General features: G+C 38.0%; 1 protein-coding gene across 1 annotated transcript; it reads right to left on the bottom strand.

The window, feature by feature from the left end:
- Positions 1-2,270: 2,270 nt before the first annotated feature.
- LOC122413202 (uncharacterized) lies at positions 2,271-3,809 on the bottom strand. Its single transcript, XM_043423373.1, has 4 exons — positions 3,380-3,809; positions 3,200-3,300; positions 2,904-3,127; positions 2,271-2,829 (listed from the first exon to the last, which is right to left on the bottom strand). Exons 1-4 carry the CDS (start codon positions 3,807-3,809, stop codon positions 2,271-2,273), a joined length of 1,314 nt encoding a protein of 437 aa, XP_043279308.1.
- Between the last annotated feature and the right edge of the window lie 13,998 nt (positions 3,810-17,807).

Below are 17,807 nucleotides of genomic sequence, written 5' to 3'. Positions count from 1 at the left end.
GTACTTCTGAGTGTGTAAAAGAAGTGTACAAGGTTTTGTTTAAATCCATCTAACTTCCAACTTTCACACTGTTCATAGCCCTTGAGTGGTCTTACGACTTCATCCTTGCACCGTTATTGTTTACCATACCAAGAAATAAGGAGATATTAACGCACCTTTTAATATTTCATATAAGCTCAATTCGAACTGTATTATACACGATTGAAAAATGATTAAGTTTCACATGATGAAAAAAAAAGTATTAAACCAAGTTCAAAAATGAAATTCATAAAAATTGAAAGCTGGCTCAACACAATTGGAAAAAGTTTTTTTGAATGAACTGAAAATATATATATTTTTTTAATTATATTTTTAAATACGAAAATTCATATGGAAAGGCTTTGTATAGCATATGATTCTATTTTTCAAAAAATGTACTGCTGTTTGTATGGTAAATATGTATTCGATTTATTTATTCATTTAACGTGATCACAATGAAAGGCCTCTTGATCTGGACGACTGGACCCCGTTTTTCTATAATCTAGATGGTATACTAAAGGAAATGGACCCAGTATTATTTGACTTGAACGTAAAGTTTTTCTGAACTATCATCTTAAAAAGAGGCAAAAAATGGTCATTTTTTGATATTTATAAAGCTCATTCTCGTGACCTTGAGCACTTAGAGCCTTGAAATTTGATATTTGGGGATAGTTTTTAAGGTACTTTAAAGTACCCAAGTTTGAGCAAAATCGAAAGACCCCTTCCGAGAAATTGGGCGAAATTCAATGGATCTACTCATATATAACTCATAGAATACACGTATTTTTTCCATTTTTTCTATCATTATCGGGATTATTCTTCCGATTTCAGTTTCTCTATACTTGTGGTCCCGTGAAGAAACCAAGTCTTTACATGTGTTTTTCGAGCTCAACTGGATACGCGATATTTTTACGATCTATTTTTATCTGAGGTACAAAATTATATTTGGAAATACAAACTGCTTGAGATATTATCAATTATCGTTCACACGGTTGGTAATAGTACATTACGATATGTGTGACTTAAGAGGATGCATCAGTCGGTATATCGCAACGGGGGCGGGATTGAAATTCCGAACTGCGAGAAATCAAAAGGCTCAAAATTCCGAAAATCTAGCTGGGGCTCGAAATATATAGATATATCGCACTAGCGAGATTTTCGGACTTTTGAGCCTTCTGACTTCTCACAGTTCGGAATTTCAATCCCCCCCCATCGCAACCGTGAGTGCGAGAGAGATAGCTGCAAATTTCGAAATCGAAATTCTTTAACACAGTTTGACAGATTAAAAAAAGGCTCTGTCAGTCGATTTTTGCCATCGTTCCGCGTAGGCTGACAGAGCTTTTTTTTAATCGGTCAAACCGTATTAGAGAATTTCAATTTCAAAAATTCCAAGTGAGGTTAGTCAACTGATCCATACTCTTAAACTGCCTATTATTGCACGGCGTGAAGTTAGCGCCTGAGCGTATAGCGAGGGTGCTAAACGCCGTGTATAGCAATATCATTTTTGTGACTGCTTGTTAAAAGGAGGTCGTAGCAGAAGGTCAATTATTAGACACAATATTAAATTTTAAATATATTGTGGATTGAACTCTCGATTTTCATCTGGAAAAAATTTGGAGCAGCTTATCGACAATCAAAGCAAGAAATTAAATTCCAAAATACGTTACTTTAACCCGTTGTCTGATGACGTCACCCTTCGGATCTTATTTCGATCGTATATTTCATGCATTTAGATATTAGATAGCCATAAAGTTTTGATCCCCAGTTATAAACGAATAATCAGGAATTAATTTCGTAGCATAAAAAAAACGGGTTATCGAATTAGTTTTTTCGTTTTTTTTAGTTGAAGTTGCAGAAAACGAAATAACCTCGTTGAGCCGTTCGATCGGTCCGCGCTGAAAAATTCTTAGAGTGAGCTGGCAACGCTGCATACTCTCAAAAGCCGTAACATAACCTACGATAGGCTTTGCTGGTCAAATGTGCGATCACGGGCATGCGAATGAACAGTTTAACTAAGATCGTAACCATTTAATACCAGTTTATCTACAAACGAAAAAGTGTTTGTAAATAATTTATTAATATATTCAGTGATTGAAAGTTCTTTTACGTGCCTGTGATTGTTTCAATGGAGTGAAAAAAACTGTTAAACTAGTCCGTGTAAAATTATAACAAATGCAGTTGGAAAGGAAGTAGGAAAAGATCATGCAAATAATTTTTGAATAAATTGTATTGTTGCAGAAGTTGAATTATTTTTATTCGTTGTTTTCCATTTTTTTTACAACTTTTGCAATTATCGAAGCGTTTTTGGTCACTCGAGGTTTTCCGGATACATCCTCTGTCAATAAAATTCGTATGGCATCCTGACCACCATCAGTATAGGTTTTTTTTAATAAATCTAAACTTATGCCCACTTGAGCCATTTTTGAAAACATCCCCTTCGAAATTTCAGGTGCAAGGCCCTTCAAAGAAGCTTTCAGATTAGTTCGATGAGCTGTCAGTTGTTGTTGCCAAATAAATTTCCGTACAGAGAGAGATGATTTTCGGAAATGTTCTTCTGGGATTTTTAATGTTTCAATTAATTTTTTTAATATATTGATATCAGTCAAAGCATTATGAGCTCCATCAGCTGCTGTTCCTCCAAGATAGTCGTTTGCTAAAGACGTCAGAGAAAAACTCTTTTTCTGGTTAGCTCGATCCTTCAGCTCATTTCTAAAAATGGGCAAAGTATCTGAGAAACCACGAGTAATCCTTTCGAATTCTTCAAGAAACCCGTATTTCTGGAGATATCGCAGAATAATGGGAGCATCAAACCTATGAGAAGTGATGGAAATGTTTCAAAATATATACTCAATGAATGTTTATGAGGAGATATTGTTTTTATGTACTTCAGTCCATTGTGAGCAACTAAAATAACTCTATTTTGAACAGAGCGCAAAAAACTCATGAATTTGTCGAATGCAACTCGAGGTGGTAGAGTAGGCAGTAACACATTGTGTAAGAACAGATCGTTGTTTTCAACATGCAACCCTGTAACATTTGTTGCTTCGGGAGCTATACTTTTTGGAACCATATACACGTTGAACTCATTTTCATCATGACGTGCTGCAATCTGCAAACGATTTATACAACTTGTACTCTATATAGTCACCACTATACGTCATTAATAATTTAGAGTGATTACCTGACATATTTCTGCCGTATTTCTGCTCAGATCACTAGTTTCGAGATCGAATAAAATCAACGTTGAATCATCATCGTCATCATTATCAGCAACGTTTTTTTCTGAAGTGATAATCATATACATTTGCGATAACAAACGCAATAACAATAATAAATATCAAAACACTGCAATTTAACTTACGGTGCGATTGAACTAGCTGGTCGAAGAAAAACTGTGTTCCTGCTGACATTGCATATTCCGATTTGTATGTGATTCCCTCTTGTTTTTTAGCGCTAACATTTTGAGCCGACCTCTTTTTCTTGCTAAAAAGTCGCTGTTGCTTGAAAGCAATGCTGCGTCTTTTAATAGCGTTTTTCGCCCTTTCTGCATCCTTGACGTGCCGAAACGGTTCAGTATTTTTCCCAGGCGATAGGCAAAGTTTTTCATATACTTTGAGGATATATGATGTGCCGTAGTTTTCTTGGCAGACCGCAGCAGCTACTCTGAATGGCATTGACTCTGAGGCACCATAGAATTCTTTTTTAGGGTGTTTGCTGGCCACGATGCTGTTAAACGACTCGTTCGGTTGGGAAGAACCACCAGGTGCTAATTTATTTGCATTCTTTTGCATACTTTTCGAATATAGGTGTCAATTTAGCACGTAGATTCGGATCGGTAAGTGGCTCCCTATTTGGTAATCCATTGTGGACGTAAAGAGTTTCGTTTTCCTCCATGTTCTGAGACCGACACCAATCGCCGCATAGTTTGTGATCACCGTACGCATGATTGACAATGTTTAGTAACGCAACTTTTGTTTCCTTTACTTTATCCTTGTTTTGTTGCAGACCATAGGTAAAGGCTCTAGTAAAGTAGTCAATCAGTCGTTTAGGTAGAGAAATCGCGTACAGATTGTTACTTAGGTTTTTTTTTTGTGTGATTGATATCGGACCATTTTTCAATCGTGTATGTCACTTCTTGACGTATAGCCGTAATAGACCATCACCGATGAGAACTGAAATATAGACATTTTCTTCTTCCAAAAGGTGATTTATGGCAACGAGCTCTACCGCCATATCAGGCTCCATAGCTTTCGAGCTTCGATCGAAATTTTTCCGACAATCATGTGACGATTTAGGATGTCCTTTCTCGCACTTTAAGGAAGTTGAGGCCGTACCGTCATTTTTTACCCAAAAGTTATGACCTGTACCTTTCAAAAGTTAGGCCCGTTTACAGTTTGGCAACGTTGCATGCACTTTAAAGATGTGTGCTGTGCGTGTACTCGTGTACACTTCTTTCTCATATCCATTCAACGTTGTCTCTCAACGAGGAATCATGAGTGTAAACAGAAAAATTACAATAGATAAAAACGGTGTAAAAATATTTACGTGGAAAAGGAAACGAGTTACGGAGGCTGTATTTAATCAGCGAATGAGCCAAGTGGAATCGGGGAAAAAAAGACAAAAACTGGTGAAAACTCAGTCGGAAACACAGACGGTGACGGTCCTAACCTCAAAAAATTTCACGGGAAACGGATTATTGACGTTCAAACACTGAGCAAAAATTTGGTATGCTCTAAATGTCAAGAAGTTCTATCCTTATGCGATATTCAAGATGAGCGTCGGATCGGTCTAGCTTCGGCATTCAAAATAAAATGTAAAAAATGTACGACGATGAACGTAGTCGAGACAAATGCCAAGCATGTGTCAAATGCTGGCAAGGAAATTTTCAATATAAATACGGAAGCTGCTCTTGGTACGTATTCTTTTCTTTATAACTGCAATGAAATATTTATTTTCTATTTTTCTTCAATGCTAATCGTTTGTTTACTTACAGGAGTATTACATGCCGGAATGGGGTACTCTCACCTAAACAAGTTCCTCGCATGCATCGACTCGCCTGTCATAAATTCAAAATTGTTCAAACGCCACGAAAGAGAAGTTGGAAAAACTGTGGAAGCGATTGCCAAAGAAAGTTGCTCGAAATGGGCAGAAGCAGAGCGTGAATTAACAATTAAAAATGCGCATGAACTAACATCGTTGCTGTAAGAATTTTTCCATGTGATTGAATGAAAAACTTTTAAATTTGAAGTTTGATATATATTAGATTTTTTTTAAGAATTTCCAAACTAGTACGTTTTACAAGGTGGTTACTAAATTAAATCATGTCATCAATTTTTTACTTTAATCCTAGAAGTATTTTTTGGCTTCGTATTGAATAAAACTAAAAAATGAATTAATTTATATGTATATAAATATAGATAAATATTGAGACGTAACACTCGCGTAGCGGCCCGAGCCCGCTCTAACTATCTAATACTACGCGTGCGAAAAACATCGCGGCGCGATGACGGGCGTGCGTCCCAACCGGCGGCCATGTTGGCGACTGGTACAAAGGCCCGAGCGAGCCGGCGGGCAACGCTCCGAACAGCGCCACTTGACAAGAAATCAAACTAAATCATAATTTCTTTATTCTAATTGTTTTTAAACTTTTTATTTATCAATATGAGCGTAATTAGGCTCAAAATGTCGGGAAAAATAGCCGCTATCAAGAAAAATAGAGAAAAGATTAAAGCTTGTAGAAAATTTGTGTTATTTCAAATAGAGCGAGATGCTTGATCACAGCGCATGCGCGGGGCTAAGCGTTCATGGGCTATAGGAACCCGAACGTGACTTTTTGTGATTTTTCAAATTAAATTAAATTAAAAGATATTAAATGAAACAATGAAGCCAAATCATTCAAATAATTAAGCAACAACAATTGACATTGTAATTTCATTATTTTTAAATCATGCTGAGCTGAAAATTAATCAAAGCGGAATTCGGCGCATCGGGCAAAATAGCGATCGGCCAATAACAAGGCGCGAATTAGGGCAGCGAGCCAATGGTGAAGCCCGTTACAGGGGAATGCGCAGAACGCGTCCGAAATAGAGAAATTCGGCGTTTGAGAGAATTAAGAGTGGGGAACGGGGTATAAGAGTGGGTGCACAGCTCATTCGGGAGGCAGTTCACCCTACCTCTAGAACCAACTCGGATCTCCTAGAAGAACTAGCAGACTCAAATAGAAAAATACACTCTATTCTGATATAACCTAAAATCCTTTTTCCTATTATTCCTTTGGATGCCTGGGGTATTGGTGAGACTCGGTGACGTATCGATCCCGTAGTCCAGGGTCCATTCTACATAACCTATAATTTCCGAATTTTGCTGCACGGGGCATTGGTGAGACTCGGTGACGTATCGATCCCGTGGTCCGTGGGCAAAATTACCTAACCTAGTGAATGCTCAGGACATTGGCGAGACTCGGCGACGTATCGAGCCCGTGATCTGGGGTTCACATCCTAACCTGTCTTGTGTTTTTGAGCATTGGCGCCATTCGGCGACGTTTGAGGCCCGTGGTCAAGCACAAACTTTCCACCTAGCATTTTTTTTGGGTTTATTGAGAATAGAGGCGGTAAATAAATGATTTTCTGATTAATTATTATTAAATTCAAAATTGTTTCATAATTTATCCGATTTGGTTGGGTCGAACGAATTGATTAGCATTAGAATTCAATAATTTAAGAATCCATAGTCCATTGTACGACTCCAAAGTCAAAATAAATTATCCGAGCCAATTATAATCAATTATAACGAGTAAAAACAATCAACAAGCAAGCAAAAACGTTAATTCAAGAGGCAGCGGTAAGACTAGAGTTTGTATAGCGTCAAAAGCGATCAAGAAACATAAGGAATTGTAAAAACAAAAGCGTTCAACACTCTTGAATTATCAGCAAGCGTAAGGACTCAGGCTCAATCGGATAGGATTACAGGATATCGGTTGTCAATTTTTAGTGTTGCGAATTTCATTATTTTTTGTTTGTTTTTTGTCTGAAAAATCTCATGCAAGCGGAAAGGAGAGGCAATAGAATAAGCAGGGGCACGATAAACCATAAAACGTTCTTTATTGTATAAACAAAAACAAAAACAAAATTTGAAAATTCAATCGAAATTTCATACAGAAAAACGCTCCGTTTTTCCGGGTCTTTCGAGTCTTCTCTCGCCTGACTTGGTTAAACAACGCGGACAGACAAAGATAAAAATTAAAAACGCGTATCATTTTGTAAAAACCTAATAGTATTGTTTAATAAATTCAATTTGTTATCTTATCAACACAATTCTTGTCTCTCGTCTCGTTCATACCTGCTCCTTTTAAAATTAAGGTAGCTCGAACCGACGCGTGGCGGCGTTCAGGCCGGGTCGGCAAGAGCGTTACGTTACAATATATATACACTTATATGTACAATTAAATATAGATAAACATACAGATATGCGGCGCGACTTGTCTTCGTCTTCAAAAGATTATTTTTTTAATGCTTGACGTCTAGATGTTGCCGCGTCTGTAGATGCAATTGTATTTCGCGCCTCTTCCTCGAGATCAAAACTGTAGTACCCCCGCTTTCCCCCAGTGTCACCACAAATTTTAAAGCTCAAAAAAAAAATTTGATCTTCGCTGCGTTGCTAAGCACTGTTTACTCGCTTGCGATTCTCTTCATTCTTTCGTTTTGTGCCAGTGTCATCACATTGAATAGAATAAATAATTCATTAATAATACATTATGAGTCATAGAAAAAGGAAAAGGACATCATCAGTAGATAAAGGAAAGGATAATAAGAGACTCCGACGAAAAATTCAAAAGTTGCAGGAAGAATTAGAGGAGAGGAGAGAAATTCATCGTAAGTAAGACAGAGAACCTTACTGTTCGTTTTTGTTTGTTTGCACGCAGATCGAGAGAAATATCCACGAATTGGGAAATTCGAGATCTGTTGGTTTAGCGATTTGATCACGGTAAATTGTGTTTCTGGAGTTTACCAGATCACAGTCTTTCGTTTGACGAAAGAAAATACCACATAATTGGTAAAAGGGTTTGACCCTCAAGGTTTGACCTAAATTCAATGAGACCTGAGAAAGAGGTTTCCTTTACAGGGAAACGATCGCCGGGATATTCGTCATCGAGGTCATCGAAGAATCGAGATTTTCAACGACGTTTATCACCTCATCGTAGTTCAAGATCGAGTTTTAACTCAAGTGCAAGTGACAGATCTCAATCCCGTTCGAGACATACGTCTCATCATTCTCGATCTCGAGAACAAATTCGATTTTCGAGAAAAGAATCGTCAAAAAGACGGGTCAGCAACTCATTTTCTCGGTCGCGGTCGCCGTCAGACAGATCAACGTCTGGACATTTATTGGAGAGTAATCAGGACGAAAATCAGAATGAGGTTCAAGGAGACTATAGGTAAGGAGTGCAATCTCCATATTGGGCGCCTGTTAGAAAAACGTCCGTAAAAATGTCGGGCAACCCGGGTTCGAGGAACGGCCACTACGCGTCGCATTGTCGTTTGGTACGGCTATATATTGTGACGGGGTTTTTCGTCACTGCTGGCTGAAATGGTTAAAAATAAAAGGGGAATAAAAATGAAATAAATAAGGAACCAGTATTTAGTAGAAAAAAATGATAGCAAACAAAAATAGGCTTTATTTCACCAATTTGGGCGCCAGTTAGTTTTTACAAAAAAGTAACAAAAATAAATCAGGTCGATCTCTTCGGATCTCGAATGTTAACAGCAGAGGACTCAACTACTACGGCTAATGCGGGGGGAAATGTACAGAACGGGGCTAGCTCGGAGAAAGAAAAAGAAAACGGTGGAAAATGGCTCAATGCTTTTGAGACTCAATATCTTCGGGTCGATGGGCACCTGTCGCTCAGGCGTCTTACATATACCCGTGAGGTTGCAAACGGTAAAAAGAAACAATTACAATAATGATTCGGCGAAATACGATGCGCGACTCCACAACAAAGCCGGTGGGCTAGGAGCGGGGGGGGGGGGGGGTAGATCACGCGAAAAAGGGGCTTAATACTAGCACCATAGCACTCACTCGCATTTAACGCAAAAAGAATAATCTCCAAGATAAATCACAACCAAGGGAGAATCGATCACGAGCCAGAAGGGCTCGGGGAAAATTCGACCATGAAAACGTGACCGGCGAAATCGAGACGCGATCTACGACGAAGATGGCGAAACAACCACGTGTCTTCGTCGCAGAGTCAAGAGAGTGAAAACGACTTACTTGGCGCTGAGATTATGCGTCGTACGATTTTTCGGGCTCAAGATTGCCGCTATGGTCTCCAAGGATCAAGCCGGTGGTCGTTGGGACAAAATAACTGGGGTCGAACGAAACAAAACTACAAGTCAGATTGAAAGTACTGGGAACTGGGCCGTGGTACGCACGCCGGAGTCGTGATGGATAAACGTCGTGACTCGTTGCGCATAAATTATTGATTATTGATCCTTGCGCGCGCTGATGATCATCCAATCGGACTTTTCTATCTCGCGCAGGAGTAGCGACTCGGGGACGAGGGAGGATGAGGAAGGAAAAGGGCTAACGACGAGGGCTATCGATTGGCGATTGATTGCTTGACGGCGCGGCGCTGTTATTAACCGGCTCGATCGATGGCGCCGCCTGGACGAAGCTCGGCCTTGGGCGCGAATTTTCGGTTCACTAATTCGTGATAACAGCGGGGCTGATGCGTACCGGCCGGAGTTAACTCGGCTATTGCTCGGAACCTCGACGCCAGCGAACTCGTACGATGATTTTCTCGAGTTGGAGACAATTCCTTCTCGAGATGACGTTCGATGATATTGATCGGTCCCATGACTCGGTTCTACTAGCCTTTATCCGATGGTTCAGCCTCTCGGGATTCGGGGAAGGGCTTTTTACAAGTGGGAGGGAATTGCTCGGGGCAGGGTTTGACGGGGACTCTCGTTCAGGGGGAATGGGGGATCGTAGTCGGTGAATTTCACGAGTAGACAATTGCGAGCGAGTGCCAAGACGGCCGACGAACTTATGGCTAATAATAATGGCGATACAGAGAAATGAATAATTGAAATAACATAAGAAAATGGTGTGATGCGCAATTAGTTGAAAATGCCAGAAAAATATAGCGATTTTTGACGCTTCAAAAGTGAGTGAGCGGTGTGGTGGATTCCACCACGACGCGGGGCGTTGCGGCTCTGCCACAACGTCACAATATATAGTAATAAATCAATGTCGTTGGTGAAACTGACCGTCATGGCGGCGAATCGTGGATTTAAAGAGCTTGCGCCTATAAAAAATTGTTGAATCAACAATTATGAGCGCTCGTGATCGAAAGTACTAATATGTATTGTAATAATATTCTCCAGCGACGTGAAACCCTGTGCTTCGCACATTCAAAGTATCAGCTGATCCCCCTTCGTATATCGCGCTGTTAAGAAAACTATAGCATCCGGAAGATTGCCGGTTCATATACTCATGTCGAAAAAAATTTTTTCTGTTACAAATTTTTTTTGAATGATATTTATGAATGTTTAAAAAATAGATTGATAACTATAGCTCTTTTGACCACAGTTATTGTTTCATAAAACCTTAACATATCAAGCGGCCCGGATAAGCCAGTAGCATTTTCTGCCGTTAGAATATCAAGAGGTTACTTGGTGTGATGGTTCCATGTCGGGCTTGTACTCGTGGAGTTGGCGGTTCGAAAACTCGTTCGTTTTATTTTTTTTTTTCCATCATAGATGTTATTGTTCGTTGACTATAGCAGAAATGAAAAAAAATCAATTGATGTTGTTGAATTATATTTTTTTTTATTCATTTATATAGAAAATGACTGCAATTTGTTAATGTATTTTAGTAGTAATGGCCCCTGTATCAGTGTAATTATCACAGTGTCAGCTGGCAGCAACGCATGCGCGTATATAACGCGTACATTGTGCGCATGCGCCACCGTACGAAACTACAACAGCGCCGCTCGAGAGGAACCCTCTTTCCCGACACTTTTACGGACGTGCCCGATCGCCGAGATTGCACTCCTTACCTATAGTCTCCTTGATGAGGTTGATGAAGATTTACCAGAAATGGTAAATGATAAGATTTTACCAGAAATTCGGGATAATACTTACGAAATTATTTTGAAAGAGAAAACAGATTATCAACCGTTAGGTATCTCTTCTGATAATACATCGAAGAAAGTACCAGAACACGAAGTCGATCTTCAACAGGAAGTTTTGGAGGTCATGGGTGCACGTCTCGAAACAGACAACTTGACCGGAGCGGCGATCCACAAAGAGATTGTTTTGCGTTGGTCAGAAATTTTAAGAAAAGGACTTCCTGTTGAAGAAGTCAAGGCACTTTGCGAGAAGTATCCTGTCCCAGAAAATTGTTCGAGCATAGTGGTTTCAAAATTGAACGCGGAAATCTCGGCTGCGGTACAGGAGGTAACCTTAAAAAGCGACAAACGCATCGTAGAAAAGCAGGAACGTTTAGCTGCGTGTTTGACAGCTATGGGAAAGGCATTATCGATTGCAATAAAGATGGAGGATGACAAGAAAATTGAAATACTCGAATGTTTGAGTGACGGAAGCAGATTGTTGGCATCAATTCATCGAGAGGACTCTTTAGCTAGGAAGAGTCTAATTCTCTCAAACTTGAATTCTTCCATAAGAACGACACTATCGAGTACATCAGTTGACGAATGGTTGTTCGGTACGAATTTGGAAGAAAAAATAAAGGTTGCAAAGAGCATAGAACGGAGATCAAAAGATTTGAAACCAGCAACAAAAAATCTGCAGCGGAATAGTGGTCAGAAATTTCCAAAAAACTGGAGCGGCCCGTCACGTCAAGCAGCCTTCAAATACCGGAACATGGCGTCGGGCGGGCACCGATCAGGAGGCAAGACTTCAAATGTTAAGAAAACACCGTATCGCAGGGAATCGAATCACCATCATCATCATTACTCGAAACGTCGTTAGATTTATTAGAAAACGTAGGTCGACCAGCAGGTAGATTAAAATTTTTTATAAATACCTGGTCAAAAGTGACAAACAATCCAACCATTAGGAGTTGAATTCGGGGTTTTGATATTCCTTTCTTTTCAAATCCAAAACAAAAGGATTGTCCCATTGAATCTTCGTGGGCAATATCTGAAGAAAAATTAATAGAGGAACAGATATCAAAGTTGATAGATAAGGGAGCAATTCAGGAATGTTTTCCATCCAGAGATCAATTTTTGTCAAAAATATTTTTGGTTACAAAACCAGATGGATCGTACAGATTAATATTGAATCTTAAAAAGTTAAACGAGTTTATTCCAACAAAACATTTCAAACTTGAAGATTGGAAAATTGCTAATTTTCCAGCTAAAAATTTCAAGCTAAAAAAAAGAAAAAAAATTGATTAATTCTTTTGATTACATGACAACGATAGATTTAAAGAACGCTTATTACCTCGTACCTATTGCAGAAAAGAGTAGAAAATTTTTAAGATTTTCTTACAAGAGGAAAATTTTCGAATTTACATGCTTGCCGTTTGGATTAAATGTTGCTCCATACATTTTTACCAAACTTTTGAAACCAGTAGCGGCATATTTGAGAAAACGTGGTATTGTTTCGGTTTTCTATTTGGATGATATTTTAATTATTGGAAATTCTTATGAGGAGTGTCGAAACAATACACACAAGACGACAAGGTTATTACAACAATTAGGGTTTGTAATTAATAGAGAAAAAAGCCAGATGGTCCCAAAACAACGTGTCAGATATTTAGGGTTGATTTTTGATTCAGAAAAAATGACCATAGAATTGCCAAAAGATAAAGTAGAATGAACTTTGAAACTTTTATATAAATTTCAAGGACTTATTCGTTGTACGATAAGAGAGTTCGCGGTTTTGGTGGGTACGCTAGTTTCTCGGTGTCCAGCCTTGAAATACGGAATGGTACATGTAAGAGCGTTCGAGAGAAAGAGAGTCTGGGCTTTGGAAAACAGTCAGAATAATTTTGACACAGTTATGGAATTGTCAAGGGATTTGAACGAAGAAATTGCGTGGTGGAAAACGCATATTTGCATAGCGTCTGCACCAATTAAGGAACCAGAGTACAAATTAGAAATTTTTTCTGATGCGTCAAGTTCAGGATGGGGAGTATGTTGCGGAAAAGAACGCAGTCATGGTTATTGGAGTGTTAAAGAGGAAAAAAGTCACATTAATGTTCTTGAGTTAATGGCAGCTTTTTTTGGGTTGAAGTACTTCGCAAATAATGAAAGAAATTGTTATATTTTACTGCGTATAGATAATACGACAGCAATCGCGTACATTAATCGTATGAAAGAGAGCCACTGTAGAAGTCTTAGTGCTTGGGCTAAGAAAATTTGGCAGTGGTGCGAGCAGAGAAAAATTTGGATTACAGCTTCTTATATTAGTTCAAAGGAAAATGCTGAGGCGGATTTTGAATCGCGAAAGTTGAAGCCTGAAACGGAGTTTGAAATTTCTGAGAAAGTTTTTCAAAGAATTTGTGATGTTTTTGGAAAACCACAAATAGATTTATTTGCCTCTAGAATAAATGCAAAATGCCATCGTTATGTATCATGGAAAAGAGATCCCGGAGCATTTGCTATAGATGCCTTCACACTGGAATGGAAACAGTGGTTCTTTTACGCTTTTCCTCCTTTTTCACTTATTTTGAGGGTATTAAGAAAAATCAAGAGTGAATCATCGGAGGGAATAGTTGTAGTTCCGTTTTGGGAAGCCCAACCGTGGTTTCCATTATTTTTGTCTTTGTTGGTTACGGAACCGATTGTTTTTGAGCCAAATTCTGATTTAATTCATTTTTCCCACAGAGAAACACATCCTTTATGGCAACGGCTTACCCTGGTGGTCGGCAAGCTATCAGGGAAGCGTTCATCAGGAAACAAGTTCCTCTGGAATCAATAGACATTTTAATTGCATCAATATCCGAATCTTCATTGCGCCAATATGAGTCTGGTCTTAAAAAATGGTGGAATTTTTGTGAAAAAGAAAGGATGAGCCCGTTTGAGGGTTCAACAAATAATGTAATCTCGTTTCTCACAAAAGAATTCGAAAGGAAAATTTCTTATAGTTCGTTAAACTGTTATAGATCAGCAATTTCATTAATTTTGGGATCAGAATTGAGTAAGGATGGAAAGATCCAACGGTTTTTTCGAGGTGTAATGAAATTAAGACCAGCGACTCCTAAATACGATTCGACTTGGGATACAAAAGTGGTCTTGAATTACGTTTCAAATTTTTATCCAAATGAAGATATAAGTATGGAAAAATTGACACACAAATTAGTAATTTTGCTGGCTTTAGCTTCGGGACAACGAATGCAGACTTTGTCATTAATTGATGTCAACAATATTCATCAAGTGAAGGAGGATTTATTAGAGACAAAAATTCCCGATAGGATAAAGACATCCGGAATAAATAAAAACCAGCCGGTACTCAGATTACCATTTTTTGAAAAGGAGAAATCTGTCTGCGTAGCTTCGGTGTTATTAACTTATGTTGAACGCACTAAAGAGTTACGGGGATCAGAAGTAAAACTTTTTATTTCAATTAAAAAACCCTACAGAGCGGTCGGTACTCAAACATTAAGTAGGTGGATAAAATCAGTTATGTCCAGGAGTGGTATTGACATAAATGTTTTCTGTGCGCATAGTACAAGACACGCAGCTACATCAGCAGCTAACTGTGGGGGTGTTAGTATAGATTTGATCAGGAGGACAGCTGGTTGGTCAAAAGATTCAACGACTTTTGCAAAATTTTATAATCGTTGCATTTCAGAAGATCAAACACAATTCGCTAAAACAATATTGGATCGTTCAAACAAAACTTAAATGATAATTAAAGTTTTGCGTTAATCGTTTGTCGTTTATTATGTTATAAGCAATGTTAACATGGAATTGTCCAGATTCACAAAGTTTATTAAAATTGTTACAATAATTATGACTGCCGTAACTGACTTTGAACGACTACAGTTTTGATCTCGAGGAAGAGGCGCGAAATACAATTAAATATTAAACGAACTTACCTAAGTGAAGTTCAATCATAATTGTATGAAGCGCCTCTTCCGAAGAGATCAGTCCCACCCTCCCACTTATCTTGAATGAGATACCCTTAATATGAGTTACGGCAGAACTTTCAAGAAATGAAGAGAATCGCAAGCGAGTAAACAGTGCTTAGCAACGCAGCGAAGATCAAATTTTTTTTTGAGCTTTAAAATTTGTGGTGACACTGGAGGAAAGCGGGGGTACTACAGTTTTGATCTTTTCGGAAGAGGCGCTTCATACAATTATGATTGAACTTCACTTAGGTAAGTTCGTTTAATCTTTATTCAATTATCTATAGTATAATATTATTTTAGTAATTTTCTATTATATATTATTATATACAAAATAGTGCTGCGAATTTTTTTTTATTAAGTCCTCATAATTAGATAAATATGGATCTCTTTTTTTAAAAAAAATAAAGAATTGATAGTAACTGCGACTTTTTTTCTTACTGTGTTTTAGGCCCCTTGAATTGCAATCCGGTTTCCTAATTAAAAACTCGAATGTTAACAACAGTAATTCACAGAATTCTATCAGCAATATCGAAGAATCAAGCCTGGAAGAATTCCCTAATAAAACAATCCCGAAAAGTCCACCACTAGAAACCTTGAAATCCTCTGAGGTTGTGCGTGTAGTTGGTTCGTACGATATGGGCTGGAGTACTAGAGGCAATGGAAAAAAATTATAACAGTCTCAACGGTTATGGCTCATTAATCGGGCTGATGACAGGACAGGTTTTAGATTTCGAGACGAAAAATAGGAAATGCAGCATGTGCGACAAAGGCCACCCAAGTGAAGATCATGATTGTCGTTTGAACTTTTCCGGCAGTGCCAAAGCGATGGAACCAAGTGCTGCTGTCAAAATCACGACACAAAGTTCGATTTTGAAAAATCTTAATTTAGAAGTTGGCGTATTGATAGGCGACGATGACAGCTCAACAATATCAGCTGTTCGTAATGCCAGTCAACACCAAGTGGTTAAACACTCCGACAAAAATCACATAAGTCGAGGTGTTATGAAATTAAAAAAAAATATCGTGATTTGAACAGAGACGCTATCCAGAAATTGCATCGTTGCTTCACGTATGCAATGGCCCAAAATAAAGGTCAACCGGAAGCAATGGCAGTTGCAATAAAAAATGTGCCTTATCACTGCTTCAATAATCACAACAATTGCGATAAGAATTGGTGTAAATATATACAAAATCCTTCCATTTATGTACCTGATAAAAACTTAAAAAATCCGAAGTTGTTTGAAGAGTTGAAAAAACTTTTCGAACAATTAGCATCCAAAGTTCATCGCTACGCTTCAGGTGCTTCAAGTCAAGCGAATGAGAGTTTGAATTATACTATGGCCAGCAAAGCACCTAAAGCCCGATGCTACAGTAAATCGGAGTCCGCAGATTTCAGATATGCATGTGCAGTGAGTCAAAAGAATATTGGTGAAGAGTATATTGAAGTAGTAAAAGAAAAATTACTGTTGGCGCCAGGTGTCAATACTAAGGTTCATGTAAACAGAGTAGAGAAAACTGCAAAACGTAGAGCAGAAAAAGCTCGAAATCCCGATTTTAAAAAAAGACGGTTGTTTCTAAAAAAGCAAAAAACGACACTACGCAAAAAAACAGAAGCGTCAGAAGGAAAAACCTATAGCAGTAGTATGGGACTTCTTTCAACATTGGTTGTAGAACCAAAGCGCACAGTCTACTCATCAACTATTTTCGAAAGGGAACCGTGTATTGTTTACTTTGATTTAGAAACCTCAGGATTTCATAAAAACGCATCAATTTTGCAAATAGCTGCAAAATGTGAAGACTCAAGATTTTCCGTGTACATACATCCGACCCAAAAAATTGCGCCACAGGCTTCGAAAATTACTGGGTTGACTTACGTTGAAGGAGAGTTAAAGTTACACGGAATTCGTGTCGATTCAAAACCCAAAAATGTCGCATTCAATGCATTTTTAGAATATTTGATATCCCTCCAAAGACAATACATATTGTGCGCTCACAATTGTAATTTCTTATCAACTTATCATGTGTGGTAATATTTATTCGAAAACTGGTTCTCAATGCTGTTGATGATTAATTCAATACGATACAAGAAAAATTCATTTGCATTCAAATAACAACTGTGGATAACCAATCTCACGAGGATTCACTCTGGAAATATTTTTCTCATCGTTTATCTTTTGCCATAACTTAAAAAATAGCACCGCTAACTTAAAAAATAGACATATTTGTATGTATAGAGTTGAACATTCTATTTCAATTCGATTTAATTAATATCGAAATTTCGTTACGAGATGCACAGAGAAATTGTACCCACTTATATTGCGATATTTTTGTCAATTTTTAGTAACCATTATAGTGACAGGGAACATTTCAAAAACGGCAGTTTCATGATTTCTTTAACAAATTTACTCACTTTTCGCTAGTTTTATAAAAAAAGGAAAAATCAATTACAGCATAAACGAAATTTTCTATTTTTTCAATGAATTTTGGAAAGAAAAAAAGTCATTCAACTCCTGCAATATGTCAGATTTTGAAAAGCCACAAAAATTTCTCACTCGTAACTTATGTACTTTGAACTTTTTTGTGCACAGAATAATTTTCTAAGAAATATATATTTTTTCGTGTACGTTTTGGTTTGTACTGTTGTTGTTTTTAGAGAGAATACTTCTTAGGATATTTGACTAGCAACATGA

This window comes from Venturia canescens, chromosome 7 (assembly GCF_019457755.1).
Source record: "Venturia canescens isolate UGA chromosome 7, ASM1945775v1, whole genome shotgun sequence".
Taxonomy (NCBI): Eukaryota; Metazoa; Arthropoda; class Insecta; order Hymenoptera; family Ichneumonidae; genus Venturia; species Venturia canescens.
This window is presented reverse-complemented; position numbering and strand designations above follow the sequence as displayed.